The following is a 14381-nucleotide window of genomic DNA, read 5'->3' as shown; positions in this document are numbered from 1 at the left end:
TCGCCCCAAACTTCTGAAGATGCATTCTCGAAATTTTTACTAGGCTGATCACGTATGAGTATATTTTTTGAAACTTTCGAAGATACATTTCTGATATTAATAAAGTCCAATTTATAATGTGTCACTCGAAATAATTTAAATTGTGTGTGTATTTGATGCGTCCAAAGATATATCTCCAAAATCTAAAAATATTTTAATATTTTTTATGTGATGCTTAAATAATTTAAATATTGCATTAGAAATTCCCTAAATCAAGTATCAACATTCAACCCATAAAAATACTATGGGCTTTCATTTGAGCCCATTCTTTGTTTATTTATATAGTTAATTTTTTTGAAAAAAAAAAGAAAGTTTTCTTGCGCGAAGGGAAAACAAAACGTAGAGAAAAATTCTCATATTAAAGCAAAACACAAGCACTTTTTCTTTTCATTTTCAGCAAACCAATTCAATCTCATAGCTCTCAAGCATTCATCCATTCTCGCGTTCTTTGAAGATTTTCAGTTGAAAATTCAAACAATGGACTCTGTAGCAGAATCTCAGCGAACTCTGTATCTCTCCTCTTTTTCTCTCTCTCTCTCTCTCTCTAATACATTCATTCATGCGTGCTTGCTTGTGTGTTTTTCAATTTCCGTTCATCGTAAACTCGCTTTTACTTCTTGTTGAATTTGACCTAAATTTTACTTCGAATTTTAGGACCCCGTATGTGACTGGATCATCTGTGGTTGCAATCAAATACAAAGATGGAATTCTCATGGCTGCTGATATGGGAGGTTAGAACCAAATGCTGATGCAATTTCAAACCCTACTTTGCATATTTTTGTCTTATGCAGCATTGATTAATATAAACCCTATTTTATTTTTTGTTTTGAAAAATAGATTGCAGAGTTAGTGTATATATCTAAGTAATTCCACAATCCAAGTAATGTAGGTTTTTAGTTCGTTTTTTATATTTAGTATCAAATTTGTTAAGTTAATTAATGAAGTGGTTGAGCACAAGTGGTTAATAAGTTTGATTTAGTTTTAGGTTGAATCAACCGAGTTTGATGTATGGAATTGGATGGGCGCAACGGTATAGAATTGAATGAAGTGATATTTCACTATTTGGATCATTTAACAACGGATGAAGTGGAATGGAGTGGTAGGAATTTCATTCCATTTCATCACTCACCGGCTACCGCCATATTTCTTCTCCTCTGATTTGGACGGAATGAAGAATTTGTCTTGTTCCGTCCTAAAATTTCAAACAATGGAATGAAGATCTTCATTCTGCTCCGCCCCATTCTGCTACATTCCACTGTGCTCCGCTCCGTTCATTTTATGATATCCCACCGTAGCCTTAGTTGGACTTTATTTATGTTTCATCCGAACTTTGGATTATTAGGGTCTTTTCCATAGGACTTAGAGTATTAAGGCCCAAAAAATGGTTGTGTTAGTTTGAGTTAGTCTTAGCTTATTTGTTAGAATTGAGTGTTTCAATTGTTTTATTTTCTTTTCAATGATTTTGTTGTAAAGGAAATTTTCATCTTGGATTATATACCCTTGGTAAATTGTGATTCCTTGAAGTGCTTGTTTTAGTATTAAACTAGTAGTAATGTATGAATCATATTTGTGTTATGAATTTGAAGTTCAAACCCCTTCTTCTGGTAAATAATGGGTTCACTTTGTTCTTATGTCATTGGTGGATGTACTGATAGGTTCCTATGGGTCTACCCTGAGATACAAGAGTGTTGAGCGGTTGAAGCCTGTTGGGAAACATTCCCTTATTGGTGCCGGTGGAGAAATAAGTGATTTTCAAGAGATTCAACGTTACCTCGACGAGCTTATGTAAGCATTTGGTTAATTCTCATAAGATAAAGACAATAGAATTTGATTAGTCAATTTTTTTTGCGTTTGCTTTTGCTTGATTTTTCATTTTATTTTCTTCGAACTTCACAGAAATGAATTCATCTCTGTATCCCCTCAATTATGTCAGATTTGATTACTTCATTATTACCATGTTAGTGTTGATTTTGAACTTTGATTGTTGTAGTCTCAATGACAATATGTGGGATGACGGGAATTCTCTCGGGCCTAAGGAGGTGCACAACTATTTAACTCGGGTGATGTATAATAGGCGTAACAAGTTCGACCCTTTGTTGAACTCCCTTGTACTTGGTGGTGTGAAGAATGGTCAAAAGTACCTTGGCGTGGTAGGCATTGGCTTTTCTTTTTTACTTTGTTCAACAATGAGTAGTCTCAAGTCTGCAAGTTTATTTGGTTGCTGTGCTTATGAATCCTATCCAGGTCAACAACATTGGAATTAATTATGAAGACAATCACATAGCTACTGGGCTCGGAAATCTTCTTGCTGTGCCCCATCTCCGTGATGAGTGGCATGAAAATTTGAGCTTCGAGGAAGGCGTCAAGTTACTGGAAAAATGCATGCGTACGCTTTTATATCGCGATAGGTCTGCTGTCAACAAAATACAGGTCTGATTTTCCTTGAAGTAAGTGGGTTATTTCTTATTTATTGGTTTTCACATTTAGTGAATCTATGTGTTGAATTTACAGATGGCTAGAATGACTGAAGAAGGTGTAACTATGTTCCCACCATACTCATTAAAAACATACTGGGAGTTCTCTGCTTTCAAAAATCCCACAGCTGGCGCGGAAGGCTCGTGGTAACGAACCTTAGTATTTTTTTTACAGAAAAAATCTACCTAAACTGTAATTTCACTTAGTTTACTCTTGAATGATAGTCATCAATGTCATTTTCCTTTTCCCATTTCTAATTTGCACTATTGCTCATAATCTGTGCCAAAGAAGAAAAAAAAGGATTGTATTCTATCAAGTTTTTCTCTCTCACGTTCTCTTCAACTCCTCAATCTCCACCCTTAATTTTTCTTTCTATCTTTGTTTTCTGTAACTTGTAAGCTAAGCTTTCCCTCTATTCATTTTAGTGCATCTTTGATATTGCGTTTTGAGATTCATTTTCACATTCCGAGGCATTTTAAACGTTGAAAGACAGAAGCTCTATTATGTAGCTTTTCATTATTAGAAAACCAAATAGCAAAATACATGCGTGGTGCTTGATATATTGAAAGTCACGATACAAGTCGGTCATATCTAATTTTTCAACTGTGAAAATTGTATTATAGGTCAATGGTATTCACAAAAGAAATTGTTATTTTATTGAATTTATACTAAAAAAATTATATATGAAAATATATATGTTGAATTAAATTAATTCAATTATGACGGCGTGTGTTAGATATATTTAAAGGTCTAACTTGTGCCCCTAACACAAGTTAAGAATTAAACATAGAAATAATATTTTGGAAATTGTGTATTAATTTTAATAAAAATATATAATTAAATTTTTTATTGATTTCTTCGATGCTTATCTATATTTAAATTATGTGACGGAAAGGATGGGTTTTGAAGAAAGTTTCATGGGTTGTTGTGTTTTTCCTGGGAGTATTTCTATGCTAGAGAATGGGAGTACTCCAGAAGACTTCAAAGGGTTAATCAACATGCTTTTTATATCAGTTATGTTGGGTTAATCAACATGTTTTCTAATCAGTTGTGCTGGACACTTTTGATTTCTTGGCACAAGAGATCACTAAATTTTTACAAAAAGTTTAAAATATCATTAATATTAATACTGTACTCGTATCTCTTAGATTTTTTATATGGTTTTTAAGAGAATTGAATTTATTATTAAATAAATTTTATGACGTTTTTAGTTGTCCGTTTGCCATTCATTCTTATGTAAATACTCCTTCCGATTTTATTTACAATAAACTTATATATATTTAATATTATTATTTCAGAATTATCTCTACATTAATTATTTAATTGTTAATGGATTACAATTTAATAAGGGTATATTAGTAATTGTGTTTTATACACTTAACTATCATCATTTCCACTGAGTCAGATATTCTAACTGTTGCTAAGAATCGTCGCTGAATTCACTTGGTTGTTCCCCAATAGACATCAGGTATTATATCCATTGTTAGGAATCATTGCTGGATCTATATTTCCCCATTAAAGTTAGGTGTTCTATCTGTTGCTAGGAATCACCATTATTTTTCTCCCCGACCATTGCTAAGGGAAATCCCCATTTTCTTTCACCGAGATTCTCATTTTCCAGCGGAGTTTCTTCCCTACCCCCTTCTTGGAGTTTTAACATTGGATTTCCCTTTTTGAAAAGATACTTATGTTGCATACATCACATTGCACAAAAATTCATCATAACCATATATAATCCACATCAAATAATAACACTTTCATCCCTAACATGGCAAATTTCCGGTTACTCCTTTCAATATTTAATCCTCTCTGGCCTTGAACGCATTGGAAGCCATTGATATCCATACATTCAGGTCCGAGAAGATTAAACAGGGGAAATTGTCATACCCTAAAATTTACCCTACCTCCACATCACCATCTTAAACCCTAATTCATGAGCATACATCCCATACACATCATCTCATATGAATTTTTACTTAATGACTCTCAATAATCCACAAACCCGATGCATGGGATTCATCTGTGAAGCCTCAAGACCCTCTGGCCATGTTGAGGTGTGCCTAAGCCATCTTAACCCTAATCTTTATCCTCAAGCATCCAACAAAACCTGGAGGATCATTCAAGATATCTCATTCACTCTCCCAAACTCTAATTGGATGGTGAGTCCCCATTGAAGACACGTCAAGATTCATCTGGTCACCCAAGGACCTTAACCCTAGTTCTTGACCCTCAGTGGCTTGTACAAGTCATGATTCACTTTGTGCCTTGACCACACCATTTAGGACCCCTAATATCCAAACATTGTCAAAACTATTTGAATCACCTAAATACATCTCTTACACCTCAAAACCCTAATTTGAATGGCTATGCTCTTGATGAAATTTGTGGTCCAAGAAACCCTAGTTTGTGTACTCTTGGATTCATGGCCTTGTTTCATTTGATCATCCTATCATACCATAATCCATTTACCATCAATTCAAGCCAATTTCAACCATATTTCACTAATCAAAAACACTCATTAAATTCATGTTACAAGTACTTGGTTTGCTCATGGTTTTTGAACTTTCAATGCATTTGATTCATCCATGAACTTAACCTAACATCACTCCACAAATATCCAAGCCTCATTTCCCATTATGATATGATCATATGAACTTAAAACATCCACCATTGTGCCTTGAAAATCAAGAAATCACAAAGTCACCTTTTTAGGTCATGTTGGTTGGTCACATTTTGGCAAGAATGGCATATGGAAAGTTCCAAAGACCATAACTTTCTCATATTAAAATATTTTAAAGATTTTCTTTGAGCCAAATGTCCTAAATATGTTCCTCTTCAAATTTGTTTCAAGGTTCAAGACCTAATTCATTGAGCATCGACCTCATTTTTTGCATTGGCCAAGCTAGTCAAACATGCCTACCATGCCCTAAAACATGACCAAGACCACTACTTTACCACATTTCCATTTCCAAACCATAACTATTTTGACCTGGTTGTTTTTTATTCTAATCAAGGACATGGAAAGGAATATTTGGCACAAGTTTCATGCAAAATGCACGAGCCAATTTCATTTGGCCTTGGTTTAAAGTTTCTGACTTGCCATGATGAACAAACCAGACCAAGTCAGTCAGATTTTGCAATTTGATCCACGAAGTCCTCAAATCACTTTGATTTGATCCCATTTGTCCCTAAATACATTACAAAACACATCAGGACAAGAATGGAAGTCAACTTGGACGGAAAACCTCTCACATTGGAAAACCCGATGCCATGTGAAAAGTGAAAAAATTTCCAAAATGGCCAAAGTTCAAATGCACAACAGGTCATTTCTTTGCCTTTGTCTACTTCCAATTGATGCTAAGAACCAAAACCAACTGGTCTGGAGTGCAAGCAAGATCAGATTGTACCATCCCATGTCTCCCCAAGTTCCACCTTGAGCATGTTTCAAGCTCCACACCTTTCTGAAGAAAACCACATCCACTTTCCCTCCAAACCACTCCATCACCTTCCCTATAATAAGGGGGAGGTAATCCATTCATTTAACAAGCTTCAAAAGCAAAAAATAATAATTCTGCAAACCCGAGTTGAACCATCCAAAACAGAGTTTCGATTTTTGAGATTTAAGGCATTTCAATTCCAAATAACCACCCAGAATCCATCGCTGAACATCATTGAAGCTTTACCAAATGCTAACTCACCTTCCCAACACCTCACCTGAGTTGCACAAAGTCATCGGATCACCACTCTAAAACCGATTTTGATCAGGTAGTTCCACTCACCCCCTCCACCCAAACAAGTTACCATTCAACTAAAAATCACTCATTGATCATTAACCCCATGCTTTGAGTTTTGATTAACCACTATCCATCATTTAACTTTCAATTTAGGTCAAACTTGTTATTCTGGTTCTTGACAAAATACTCCACACTTAGAGCCAATCAATGGCTCATGAGTGTGGAGGTTGATTTGTTTATGATTATGGAGGACAACTCCATGTTTAAATTTGACTGAAAACACATTTTTGGAGTTTTTAATTTTTGAAGTTTGGAGGTTGAAGACGACTCTGAGTTTGTTGCCTCGTGCGTGTTTTCAAATTCAAATGTAAATGTTGTCGTGTCCTGATTAGTCCTTTAGCGTGCGCCTCTCATTTTAACTCTTGATTTAGCGCATTTTTAAATCACAAGCGAACGTTTGGCCCAGTGAGAGAAGGGGTTGATCCCCCATGACCCCAAGGCCAGGGGTTCAACCCCCAACACATGCACTTCATATCCCTTTTCATTCTTATTTTTTTCACCATTTATTTCCAATTTCATTTTAATTTTTATCCCACTTATTTTTATTATTCTGAAAATATTTCCAACATGGACCCTTGTTATTTTTGCCCCTATTATTTATTTATGCTTTGTTTCATGTCATTTGAATAATTTTCCATTGATTTATGAGGTCTTGAACCTAGTGGCTAATGAAGTCAATGTTTGTCATGATATTGGATTATTTAGGGTTGCTTACACCTTCCATGTTTCAAACCTACTAATGATATTGGATTGTTTAGGGTTGCTTGCATCATTCATGATATTTTGAATCATGGATAGGTTGCCCCTACATCAACCAACTTGGGTCATTTGACATGTAGATGAAGTCTTGTTTATGTATATACTAATTTGTTGATTTCATTTGATCCATCTTATTACTTTTGCTTATACTAACCCACTAACTTTTATGTTAACTTGTTTATATTGTACACTAACCCTTACTATTTAGTTCATATTGTACATTTATCTTTATAACTTGCCTAACTTGATCACTAAATCAAATCAATAACTTTTAACCCTTGAGTTGATATAGTCTTACTTTTGTCAAACTATTGATAGTTGGACTTGGGGTTTGCCTAACTTTCATTATTTCAAACCTATTGTAAGTTAATCATTTGATCATCTTCAATACTTTGCATCAGTGATAAGTTATCCCCTGATGTACCATATTTTGAATCTTTTAACCTAATGATAGATTATCCTCAAGTGTTAGACTTGTACATAATACTAACTTAACTTAACTTTACTAACTCAGATTACCACTAACCATTGTTATTTTGTTATTTACTTTTATGTTGTTACTTTGTAGTTTACATTCAAGTACTCATCATCATCATATTCATCGTATAAACTCATCACATCCTTTCCATATCTTTGTGATACTTAGTTGACTTTGGATTATGTAACTTGCATGCCGGTTGTAAAAATGGCATCATGGCACCATCCTAGGGGGACATGTTTGTAAGACCATTATCCTCTGTTTAGCTTGTATCACTTTTGCACACACAAAGCTTTCTCTTGGGCTACCTTACAATGAGACCCTTTACTTTCTTATTGGTTACTTTGCATATATGTTGCATCACCCAATGTAATAATCAAATAAATAAACCATTGATCCAACATTAAGTGACATTTTCATAATCAAATTTCAAAATACAATAATACTACGATTAATATTGTGCGCTACGAGCCTTAAGTGATGGAGAATGAGTAAGAATGGAGCATTCGTATCCTTACTCTTATTATTTTGGATGCAAGATGCTTGACTTGTTGTCTAGAATATCCATCTCTATCCATAGACTTTAGTACAATCTAATCATAAACTATTTTTCATAAACCCTTATTCAAGGTAAAATCAACGCAACCCATCAAACCTCATTTTTGTGCCTTAGGGCACCACGTTGAAAACCCTTTTCCCAAAGGTAAAATCAACCAACACACAAATATTTTCTACTCTGAAGTACGGAGCTCTGATTCCTCATCACCCGATGAGAGATACGTAGGCACAAGGGCCACAATCCTTGGCAAGCACAATAAATAATGCCACATAACAATCCAAATGGTTTCCATGGAGTACGATGGATATGAGGGGTGCTAATACCTCCCCTTGTGTAACCGACTTCCGAACCCAAGTCTCGGTTACGAGACCGATTCCTTATCTTTTGCACTTCCCGTGTGCATCTTTTTTTCTCTCTCTGAGGGTTTTATCGACTATTTCCCCTCGCCTCTCCCATGGAGGCAATCCAAATAAAATTCGGCGGTGACTCTTCTGATATTGCCTTTTCATTCTCTTTGAGGAGACAATTCTTTAGTTTAAAGTCCCGGTTCCTCTCTCCGTTAAACTCGAGGTAGCGACAATATCTGTCATTTTATTCCTGATTCCAACCTCCCCAATCCACCTTGTCGCCTCTTCTCGTGTAGTAAATTTTTGTATAATTGGAAATATATCAGCGATATCTACACATATCTTATTTTTATCGCATATAATCAAAGGAATATCCATACATGTTAAATATAAATATAAAAAAATTAACAAAACATACAAAAAAAAAGCGTGCCATAATACTTAGAAACAAGCAATCTGATTAGTAAAAAAAATCACCGAAAACTAAGATGCAAGTTATCCGATTAATAGAAAAATATAACCGAAAAATATATGGAAAAGTTATCCGATTGACTTTTGTGAACCGGATAACTACGCAACATTTTATCCGGTGTGTAATATATATTTTAAAAATATCTTTAATAAAACACAGAGGAAACACTGAGTTTATTTTATAAATTGATAAAATTTTTGCATCACTTATAAATTTTATAAATTATGAGTCATTTTCAATTATACTATTCAGAAGAAAACAATATTTACATTCAGAAAAAAATATACTATTACTTATAATATTTTTATAGACGAAAATAATTTTAGACAAAGACTTGTCATATTTTTCCAAAATAAAAACTGTTTTTTGCGCCAAATTTTTTGTTTTATTTTAAATAAAATGCGCCCCTACGTAGACATGGATATTTTAATAGTTAAAAAAAGAAAAGAAGCGAGAAGCGAAAAGCATCAGCGTTCTCATCGTCGATGAATCAACAAAACATCTTAACCGTCTATTGTCATGTCATCATAAGAATGTAATAAACGGTTAATACAATGCCACGTCACCGATCCGCGAAAAGCCTCATTAGCGAATGGTAACACGAAACCCTTGCCATATAAAAAAGACCGCAACACTCTATTCCACCACCACAATCTCAATTCTTCATCTAATTTCATCTCAACATTCCAATCTCAAACCCTATTTTCCCCAATGGCGCCAAAAGGAGAGAAGAAGCCAGCCGAGAAGAAACCCGTAGAGGAGAAGAAATCCACGGTAGCCGAGAAGGTTCCGGCTGAGAAGAAGCCAAAGGCCGGCAAGAAGCTGCCTAAAGACGGTGGTGCCACCGCCGGAGACAAGAAGAAGAAGAGAAACAAGAAGAGCGTGGAGACATACAAGATCTACATCTTCAAAGTTCTGAAGCAAGTTCACCCTGACATTGGTATCTCAAGCAAGGCCATGGGAATCATGAACAGTTTCATCAATGATATTTTCGAGAAGCTTGCTGCGGAGTCGTCTAGACTTGCGAGGTACAACAAGAAGCCGACGATAACTTCGAGGGAAATTCAGACCGCGGTCAGGCTCGTTCTGCCCGGTGAATTGGCTAAGCATGCTGTTTCTGAGGGTACCAAAGCTGTAACTAAGTTCACTAGTTCTTAGATTTGAAACTGTTTTTAGGGGTTTTTGTATGCTTAAGTAGATCTAATGGGTCTGAATATTTTCTTTGAAACTGTGGATTTTATTTTATGACTCATAAAGTAATATGATTCAGTGAATTGACTCAAAGGTTATCTGTAAATGTTTTCTCTTTGAACAAAATCAAACAAGAAAACTAATTAAAAAAATGATCAACGCTTGCAAAATCCTTGGTAACTGTGTGCACCAAAATTTGAGTTGCCTCAACTAACAAATCTAACTGTATAAACTACTTTCATATTTAAAATTACAACAACTTTGGTTCTTGCATCACTCTTAAGTTTGTAACACTATGAGATTCAGCAATTAATTACTAATTTTCATTCTAAACCTCATCTTATTATTAAAGATGGTAGACCATTTACCGTTTTGTCCTACAATTGTTTTTAACGTTTTAATTCTTAATTCACCAAACCGATTATGCAGAAGATTGAATTCATTTGTGTAACGGTTTGATAGCAAGTAGACTCGTTTGGGGGCATCATTGTAACTAAACATAACATCTCATGAGCAAGTAACCTCAATATAAATATTCTAACATTGTAATACATATGTGTAGTGATTGAAGGAACAAAGTTTGTGCAAATTCATATGTGTGAGCATCACTTGAGAGAAGAGTTATTGTTTTGTTCTTGTGTTTTGTTTCAATGTTTCAACATCCGATATATGGAGTTCTAGTTGCGATTTTTAGAAGATCTTGAGTAATGACTTCTCATTTAAGTGATAACTTTTTTTTGAAGATCTTCCCATTTTAAATGGAAAGAATTGTGATAATTGGTGTAAGCAGATGGATGTAGTTTTCTGTTAAGATGTGTTGGATCTTGTGAAGAATGAAGTTACACAAATCAGTGATTATGCTACTGACGATCAGAAGAATGCTTATAAAGCATTGAAGAAGAACAATTACAAAACTTTATAATACATCAATATGTTGATACAAATAACTTTGAAAATGTTGGAGATGTTGAATCATCGAAGGAAGCATGTGATATAATGAAAAAGTCATTTAATGGTGTTAAAAAGGTGAATGAGGTGAGATTACAGACTCAAAAGGTTGTATGAATTGCTTCATATGGAAGAAAACGAAAGTGTATGTGTATTCTTTACAATGGTGCCTAGGAGGTGAACCAGATCAAAATGCGTGGTGAAGTGATGTCATCTAAGTCAATAGTTACAAAGATCTTGAGATCTTTACTTCCGAAATCACATTGTGGAAGTCATAGAAGCCTCCAAAGATTTATCAAGTTTGACAAAGAAAGAATTACAAGGGACTATTGAATCTCATGAGCAAAGAATGATGGAGAGGTTTACCAACAAAACTAAAACTGATGTGGCATTGCAGGACAATAAAGAAAAGATAGGAACGACAAAGGAAAATGAAATGGAAATAGAGGTAGAGGTGACTACAACAGTTCAAATGGTAGAAGTTACCAACAAGAAGGAAGTTCATCAAATAAGAAGCAAGTTTCAAACCAAGGTGGTCATTGATAAGTGCCAAATCGTGGTAAATTTATGCATGAAAAAATGACACTTATTAGCTTGATTCTTTGGATTCACGAGTCAAAACCTCAACTTATGTGTAAATATTGTGTAGATTGATCATTTGTAACACATTCTGTAGGTATGTTTGCATTGGAGGAGCTTTGGACATCAAAAGCGGAAGAAACAACTTCAACATGCAATTTTTGGAAATTAATGATTCAGGTGGGGCTTAGCGCGTTCAAAGCACGCTTGGAGTTGTAGAGGCAGGAGCTTTCGCGCTTAACGCCATTTATGGCGGTTTAATATGTTTTTCTGGATTATTTAGGGCTTAGCGCGGTCTGCAACTTTTTGTTTTCTATAAATAGCTTTCAGTTGTTATTTTTAGATATATTACATTTTGGAGAGAGAGAGAGAGAGAGAGAGAGAGAGAGAGAGAGAGGAAATGATGCTTCTTGAAGATCCAAAGCTGGGTTCGCATCAATCGTTGGGAAATACGATTGATGCATGTTTATCTTCATTCTTCTCTTTGTATCTAGCTACCATGAGTAGCTAAATGCCCTTCTTGTTAGGATTGGATATAAGTTCGTCGTAAAAGTATGTATTTTTTTTGACCAAGGCGTTGTATACAATCTTTTTATGAATCTATATCGATGTTATCCTTGTTTACTTGTTTTACATATTGATTTGAACTGTTATTGAGAAATACTATTCGAATCTCGATATAGGATAATTGTTTGTTAAATGCTAAACTCTAAACATAGATTTAAATTTAACATTCACTTGAGTATCAAGTCTTAATGTTACCGTATTGTTTAAAAGGCTGAGAGACCGTCGATTCAACAATACGGTTGAACTCTCGTCAGGAGTTTAGACTTAAACACTGCCGTAGAGAGATACATGCTGATATTGATAAATGTTTAGATTGTGTATAACTGATTGGTAAATTACATATTCTATCGGTGGATGAAATCCAATCCGTACAAGCTCCCATCTCTCTGAAACTTTTTCTATCATTTATTGATTTACACTTTGTAATAAACATCTTTCAAACTTCCGCTTAAAATCATAGTAATTATTGAACGATATTAATATTGCACAATCCCTATGGATACAAAAAACAAATACTTGCCCTTGATAGAAATACTGCAATTCAAAAAAATGGCACCATTGTCGGGGACTGACGTTTAGATATTAAAGCATTGTAATAGTTTCTATCTTTTTAAGCTTTGTACATTTATTTATATTGTATATATACTTGTTTCCCATCACGTTTTCTTAAGTGTTGATTAGGGGTAACTGTTGGTGAAGGAGCAACAACAAAACAAGGAAGCTCAAACAACTAGCCAAGCAAAAGAAGCAATAAAAGGGTACGTCTACTTGAAAAAGGCTTCGAGCTAACAAAGTTAAACAAACGCTTATTGGGAGGCAACCCAAGTTTATAAGCATTTAATAGATTTGTAGTTTAAGCCTTAAAGAGTGAAAGTGGATGAAAAACTTGACAAAATTTTTCATTTTGAAAATTCAGGGCAACAGAGCCGACACTAAGCGCGCCCTGGAAAATTTTGTGAAGTTAGAAGCAGCAGAAACCACACTAAGAGCGGTATGATGGTGCTGAGCACGCCCTTCTATACCAGTAAAAAATCTTTTTACTCAACCCACTTATCCACTTTCATCGATGCCCATTTACCCTATCTTTGTGGTGATTTTTGTTAATTAAGTTGTGTTTTGTTTAATTTGTTTCAAGTAGATAATATAGTAGTTTAGTTTAATTTCAAGAGTTTTAGCAAACTTTTTGAGTTTTTTCTCAATTTTTTTTTGAATGGCTTGAAAAAGCATTGAGTGATTATTCTAAGTTTAAATGTTTCAACTAGCAAATACTTTGGTAATGATAAAAACTTGAAGGATGGTACAATGTCAAGGTACATGTTTATTGCTTTCTAGACCATAGGATGAATACAAAACTTGTAATTTGTACAAATAACTTGTCATACATTATTTTGCATTACATGTTCATGACTAAATCACTTTAGATCAAAGCTTAAATGTGAGGATAACTTCCATTGTTTACTATATGCACATGAGACCAATAATATGTTGTTTTGACTCGGTTGATTTATGTTTAATCTTGCATTTATGTTTGAAATTACGAAAGCATGAAAATGATCAAGGCAACTTTTAATTTTGAGCACAATCACTTGACCAAAAGTAACCTACCTTGTGCATGAGCGAGAATTCGTTAACCACTTTGAGCCTTAATGTCAGGATCTATATCAATTTTGAACTGTGGGATTTTTCCTTTGCATGCAAAGAGTAGTTCATCACTGAGTTTTGAATGAATTTTGAATTTTTTTCTTGAACCTTAAACCTTCATTTGATTGTGTAATTTTGTCCCTTGCTATAGAAAATTTGGGAGAATTTATACTATAATGTTGGTTGTATTCATGTTGGGGAGAAAAAGGTGGATTGCTAAGAATTCGGAAAAGAAAGAATTTGAACAAGAAAGAGAATGGTAAAAAATAATTGAAAAATAATTGAAAAAGAAATGAATTTGTTTGAAAAAAAGTGGCAAATAGTTATGCTAGAAAGTGTGATCAAAGGTGTATCATATGAACAAAGAAAAGTGGTGAATAAATTTGTGAATTATACAGAAATTGAAAACTGATGCTCTTCTAGATTTTGACAACTTTTTTTCAAATAGCTTTAGATATGACCCTTCTTTATTAACCAAACTTCATTACAACACTTGAAAGTCCTTTGTGATTTATTCTTTTACGCTTTCAAT

General features: G+C 34.3%; 2 protein-coding genes across 2 annotated transcripts; both read left to right on the top strand.

The window, feature by feature from the left end:
- The first annotated feature begins 364 nt into the window (after positions 1 to 364).
- LOC127106876 (proteasome subunit beta type-4) lies at positions 365 to 2856 on the top strand. The gene is made up of 6 exons (XM_051044168.1): positions 365 to 548; positions 694 to 770; positions 1695 to 1824; positions 2030 to 2189; positions 2284 to 2469; positions 2551 to 2856. The coding sequence occupies exons 1-6, from the start codon at positions 517 to 519 to the stop codon at positions 2662 to 2664; spliced, it is 699 nt and encodes a 232-aa protein (XP_050900125.1). The 5' UTR covers positions 365 to 516; the 3' UTR covers positions 2665 to 2856.
- A 6698-nt stretch (positions 2857 to 9554) lies between these two features.
- Positions 9555 to 10207, top strand: LOC127101330 (probable histone H2B.1). Its single transcript, XM_051038709.1, has one exon. The coding sequence runs from the start codon at positions 9635 to 9637 to the stop codon at positions 10079 to 10081; it is 447 nt and encodes a 148-aa protein (XP_050894666.1). The 5' UTR covers positions 9555 to 9634; the 3' UTR covers positions 10082 to 10207.
- Positions 10208 to 14381: the final 4174 nt, after the last annotated feature.

The sequence above is a fragment of the Lathyrus oleraceus genome, chromosome 7 (genome assembly GCF_024323335.1).
Source record: "Lathyrus oleraceus cultivar Zhongwan6 chromosome 7, CAAS_Psat_ZW6_1.0, whole genome shotgun sequence".
Classification (NCBI taxonomy): domain Eukaryota; kingdom Viridiplantae; phylum Streptophyta; class Magnoliopsida; order Fabales; family Fabaceae; genus Lathyrus; species Lathyrus oleraceus.
This window is presented reverse-complemented; position numbering and strand designations above follow the sequence as displayed.

What these genes read in the sequence shown, in the direction of transcription:
- LOC127101330 (XM_051038709.1), top strand. Translation starts at nt 9,635, where the DNA reads ATGGCGCCAAAAGGAGAGAAGAAGCCAGCCGAGAAGAAACCCGTAGAG.
- LOC127106876 (XM_051044168.1), top strand. Translation starts at nt 517, where the DNA reads ATGGACTCTGTAGCAGAATCTCAGCGAACTCT. An exon ending in CATGGCTGCTGATATGGGAG is followed by an intron (nt 771 to 1,694) that starts GTTAGAACCAAA and finishes ATGTACTGATAG; the next exon opens with GTTCCTATGGGTCTACCCTG. An exon ending in CGTTACCTCGACGAGCTTAT is followed by an intron (nt 1,825 to 2,029) that starts GTAAGCATTTGG and finishes TGATTGTTGTAG; the next exon opens with TCTCAATGACAATATGTGGG.